This window comes from Anabrus simplex, chromosome 7 (assembly GCF_040414725.1).
Source record: "Anabrus simplex isolate iqAnaSimp1 chromosome 7, ASM4041472v1, whole genome shotgun sequence".
Classification (NCBI taxonomy): Eukaryota; Metazoa; Arthropoda; class Insecta; order Orthoptera; family Tettigoniidae; genus Anabrus; species Anabrus simplex.
The window spans coordinates 67,138,635-67,144,634 of record NC_090271.1 but is presented as its reverse complement, the minus strand read 5'-3'; the positions used below and the strand labels follow the sequence as shown (position 1 = coordinate 67,144,634).

Sequence of the window (6,000 nt, the reverse complement as noted above, 5' to 3'; positions counted from 1 at the left end):
GGATTGGCAATACTAGCATCCAGCGCCTCCTAGAGGCGCTGACTAGCATCATTCATACCTCACTTACATTCACAGTGTCAAAGGCTCAAAGTCAAGGGTGAGATTGAGACAGTTAAATGAAAGTAACGAATTTGTTCCAGCCCATACCAGAAGACATAAGCCTAATCCTTTACCTTCCACTACTCCAAAGGCCTTCAAGGTCATGGACTCTTGGAGATAGCTACCTACGGTTTTACATTAGTGAAATTATTAACCGGGAAGAATTTAACATTTGTTGTGTTGGCGTTCTGAGTCAGTATCACTTTAACAAGTGATGCCAATATAACAATCCCAAGAACATGGAGTAGAGGTTCTATGAGTTAACTTAGTGACTTTTAAGTCCATTTCCACGGCAATTTATTGTAACCTTTAAATTCGAGTACAAATTTATTGGCCCGTAATACTTATTTTTGCCCTAAGCCTTTCTCACTTTGTAGTGTACGACTTCTACGATATTCACAGTTGTTTGGCGGCATTGTTTGTATACTTCAACAGCCGGTAGCTAACTTCTTTCGAAATGAGATGTGTTGTGTTGTCAGAGTATAGATGTTATTTTTGGGTGCTGATTTAAACAAGTTTCTGCTGGTTTATGTGATTGTGTTATTCAGTCAATCTGTTCTGTGGTCTCGCTTAGTCGTGCCGTTTTCAGATCACAGTTTGTTTGATTTTGAACATGGCAGCAAAAAGAAATGTTCCTGTAATCATAAACTATGAAATGTCAGAGAAGGAACTGCCTAGAACTTACACTGAAATTGTTATTAGAATTATAAAATATATCGCTTGTCAAAAGCAAATACCATACCCGTATGACTACTTGAAGTTCGTCGCAAGCAAGAAAGGGAGCCAGTGTGAGGTGAGTGGCTGGAATCTTGTATCACACATAGGCCTATAGGTTAAATCTGACATGTGATATTTAGATATGAGGAACTCTTCGTGTTTCCCGATTTTTAATTTTTATTTATTCGTTCATCATGTATATTTTTTACTGGAATTGTGGAGAAAATTCTACTTTTCGCCGGTATTTCAGTCTTTCTTAGTTAATTTTTTACCTGTACTGACTTTCTAGTTATGTAAACTTTTCTTTCATTGCTAGCCAAAGTTCTGTTAATAATATTATTGGTGCTTGTACCTATATTTGATCTGTTCCTTCTTTGTGGCTAATATTTAATAAGGTAGAGTTCGATGTGTAGGCCCTATCGTAGGTTATTATTTTCATTTCCGTATTGACGTATAACTAATAGAGTTTGAGGGATGTTCCACCATTCAACACATTGTAAAATATATTAAATTTATTGGGCGAAGACCGGTTTCGACTCCTTTGGAATCATCATCAGTTCTTGTTGAATATCAAATCAAGGGGAATCTGATAACAATCATCATTGGGGTTGCTTACATACAACTCAATTGGTTGACATAAGACATCATAATAAAAAATTGTACACTTAATGGCGATTGCCTAAAAACACATCAATGGGTTGCAAAACATACACCTTGAATTGTGACATACACATAGTATGCAATACTTGGAACTTTAAAAAGTTCTTAGTCCTGGTTTAAACTGTCGTGTGTTTATGGAACATGGAACACTGGAAACATATGCACTGGTTGAAAATATATACAAATCTATATGAAACACATGGTGCTTTAAGAATGTTCTTGGACTTGATGGTCTAGTTTCTGTCTAATTAAATTGGATGAAATACATACATATTGAAATGAAATGCACACAAAGACAGTTACAACTGCATAAGCAAGTGTTCCATAATGAAGGATGTTCCCCCATCTCTTCAGCCAATTTAAATTTACCAATAAGTTTATTCCATATTATTCTAAAGCACTGCAAGATTATGCAAACTAAAACAAGCATTTTCTACATTTATTAAATGCTTCAATGTCAAACGTATTTCATTTCAACTATATCATATATTTAAGTTGATTGAAACAGGACCAATGATTATGTTCCGTTTCCCACAAACGCACGGAAATAATTTTAAATCAGATCTAAGAACTTTCTTAAGATATCAAGCATTTCAAGCCAGTGTATATATATTCGGGTGATTCATTTATGCAAGTAGATGAAAGGTCGAACAAGTCTATTCTGCGTATTTCAAGCACACATGCGGTGTTTTAGCCCAGATCCAAGAACTTTCGTAAATTACCAAATGTTTCATGTAATTGTGTGGTATAATTAGTCATTAAGTTTTGTTTCAAAAGGTTCACATGTTTTCAGATGATTGTGGCAAGACTGATTGATAAGTCTATGCTGAGTTATACAAACGTACAACAGTATTTTTCAACCCAAATCCAAGAGCATTAAAGTGTCATGTGTTTCATATCAATGTAGGCCCTAGCTATAAATTTTCGTGACAGTGTATATATTTTCAACTAATGCATTTGTTTCCAATAGAATGAAACAAGATCAAGAAGTCTATTCAGTGTTCCACGAATACACAACAGTTTTTAAACCAGAACTAAAAACTTTTTAAGTGCCAAGTAGTTTATGTCTTTGTATGCATTTCATTTCAATGTATGTAGGCCTGTATATTTCATCCATTTTAATTAGATAGAAACTAGACAATCAAGTCCAAGAACATTCTTAAAGTGCCATGTGTTTCATATCATTATATGTGTTTCATGTAGATTTATATATATTTTCAACCAGTGCATATGTTTCCAGTGTTCCCTGTTCCATGAACACACGACAGTTTAAACCAGAACTAAGAACTTTTTAAGTTCCAAGTATTGCATACCATGTGTATGTTACAATTCAAGGTGTAGGCTATGTTTTGCAACCCATTGATGTGTTTTTAGGCAATCATCATTATGTGTACAATTTTTTTTTATGCTGTCTTATGTCAACCAATCGAGTTGTATGTAGGCAACCCTAATGATGATTGTTATCAGATTCCTCTCGATTTCATATTCAACAAGAAGTGATGATGACTCTAAGGGAGTCAAAACCGGTCTTCACCCAATAAATTTAATATATTTTACAATGTGTTGAATGGTGGAACATCCCTCAAACTCTATTATATTAGTGTAGGCCCTAAGTAATCTGGAACATATAATTCACAGTTTGCATACTTAACAACATGGTAGCAGTCACAGATTTCACACATGCAGTTATGCAGTTAGGGTTGGGTTCGTGGTAAAATTTCAGCTTGAAAATTTTATGGTGATAGTCATACACTGCCAGAGAGTTACAAAATGTGGAAGGTCCTGGTTTGTGACGACCCATGATTTTCATTCATCCTAACCGCTGTCGAGTGACTGGTGAAATTTTCTTCCTCTTCATCTCTCCGTTTTCCAAGTTGTCCATGTATAACAGAGTGAACTTATATCCTACTTCTGCCATTGAATTGTGCTCTCCAACAAGCTCGAAAACCAGTCTTGAACGTGTATATTTAAATACTTTGAGAGCTGCTTTAAGGAAACTTTGATTTTTCTAGGTATTTAAATTTATCTGCAATGTGCAGCAGCTTGTACTTATGAAACATTCTTTCATGGATGCTACTCCTTCCTGAAGATCATATGCTCACTGTTTTCTGCGTTGACCTTTAGTTTGTTTTTGCCTGCCTGTTTCTTCAGTGTGTTGATTGTCTGTTATACTCCTTTAGTATTGTGCGACGCCACAGCCATGCCATCTGCGTATGTATATATGTAATATATATAAATCATCACCTCTTATTGCCTGAACACGACCATATTTAGCAACATTGATCAATAGATTGCTCAGGGGATCTGAGATGCAAGTCTGGTGAGCGTTTTGATGTTATATAGGCCTATGGCCCTCATAGCTGCTGCTCGTAGTCATGTATGTACCCTAAGCAATTGCATTGCTGTTTTAAACCCTTCCACAGTCCACTTTTATTAATGTGACACGGACTGGACAATGGAGTCTAGTGGACCTCGTCCAGAAAATATTTTCAAAAAATATATATAAAATAGCAAATGCTGATTAATGCTCAGGGACTGTGAAGAATCTTGCTAAGCATCCTGCAGGAGCAGCAACCAATATCAAATTAGGACTATTGTTTCTCAGAGGCCTGTGAGCTGTTCATTTTCTTCCCCTATCAACTCTAGTTTTGACGATTTGAGGAAATTAGCCTATATTTCTGTTTAGACAGTGGCATGCTGTCAAGAAGTCGATGACCATAGTGTGAAATTTGCCGTGCGGTAGCCTATGAGTGTTCTCAGTGTCATCTGTGAGGTTTCTTATTGCTTGGATTGTGTATCTCCCTCTTCTGAAGTAGAATATGTTACCTCTTTTGGGATTTTGTTATTTTCTTCAGTGAGTCTTTTTGTCACTAGTCTTGCAAGTAACTTTAATAGGTTATTTTCCAGGGTGATCCCCCTGTGAATGTTTGGGTCGTACAGGCCTCCTTCCCTTTTATAAAGCATCCTTATTTTAGATGTTTTCTGCATCATTTGAATGATTCCTAATCACAAGTTTAAGATATCTGTAAAAGGTGGGAATGGAGTTTTAACTGATTATTTGAGATGTTCGCTGAAAATGCTATCTGGCCCTGCTACCGCCCTGTTTTTCATCCTTGATAGGGTGCTTTCAACCTCTTTTGCTGTGAACAAGCTAGTGCTGGTGTGGTCTGGTGCAGTGATATTTAGGCTATTTGATAGGCCTATGCTGCTGTGAATTTCTTTCGGTTCAAGGTATAGGAATGTTCCTACACTGGCGGACACTTTAATTAGATCACTTTAATTTAAGTCCAAAAACTGTATTTAGGCCTATTTATTGTATGCGTCGCTTTTTTTTTTTTCATTCCTACAACATATTAATATAAAATGAAGTTAACTAGTGCTCTGCGTACTTCATACTGATTATTGAAGTTCTTTTTTTTTTTTTTTTTTTTTTTAAAGGTTATCCAAGAAGTTCTTTGATGCTATCATTTATGTAAATTAAATGTCCTTACCTTAAATTAACATTGCATTTCACTGAGCAAACTTACGAATATACCACTGAAAGTTTTCTTGATGACACTACACTTATCTTGCCTTTGTATAGGGCGTTACTGCCTCTCGCGATGGTTATGGCCTCCGTTTTTCGCGGCATGCTACCTAGAAGGTCCTGGATCATTTCCTGGGGGATGAACGCCTATTCTTCCAGTAGCATTGCCTGCATTTCATTGAGGGTGTCGAAGTTGCGACGCCAAACATTCATATTCCACAGGTTCTCTCGGGGATTGAAGCCTGGATTGCGAGCTGGCCAGTCAAGGGTTTGTATCCTGAAGTTGCATAGATATTCCACCAGACAGCGAGCGATATGGGGGCATGCATTATCATGTATCAGGATGAAATTTTACCAAATAAGGTAGCAAAGAGGATTACGTGCACTGCTAACACCTCTACGACGAAACTGTGTGCAAACAAAGCACCTCCATCGATTAAACAAAGTTCCGTCCAGGCCTCAAAACTGATACCGGCCCATACCATGGTGGAACCACCACCAAATGGTGACCTCTTGAAGATGTTGCAAGGTGAATATTGCTCCCCATGCCTTCTCTACACTCTCTCTTTTACTTTCTACCATTAGGTGACCAGAGACATAATCGTGACTCTTCTGTGAGCAGTAGGCTACCATTGGCCACTGCTCCTTAGTCCAATTCCAATGTTGATGCGCAAACTGTAATCAAGCTGCTCTGTGTTGGGACGGGGGTAAGTTGTGAACCAATTTAACAGGTGGTCTTGTGGTAAAATTGGCTTCTCGGAGTCCTCGTGGTGAGTGACATTGCTTACTGCCTCGAGTCGGTTTCCGGCTTGGATGGCCAGGAACCTATCATCTGTAGTAGATGTAGAGTTCCGACAGACTGATTCAGGTCGCCTGTAGTATGTACCGGTACTGAGTTCATGAAATCGTCAATGGACGCTTCCATATGATGCACCAATGGCATAAGCCGCATCAACGAATGCTGCGTCCATCATCCACCAACGCCACTGCTCTTGCAA

The 6,000-nt window shown here is 37.8% G+C and overlaps 1 protein-coding gene across 1 annotated transcript in view; it reads left to right on the top strand.

Moving 5' to 3' along the window:
- The first annotated feature begins 344 nt into the window (after positions 1-344).
- LOC136876911 (MAD2L1-binding protein) overlaps positions 345-6,000 on the top strand; it is a 38,083-nt gene continuing 32,427 nt past the window's right edge. Inside the window, exon 1 of the mRNA XM_067150665.2 lies at positions 345-892. Within this exon, the coding sequence (XP_067006766.1) occupies positions 713-892 (180 nt within the window). The 5' untranslated portion in view covers positions 345-712. The remainder of the gene's footprint in view (positions 893-6,000) is intronic.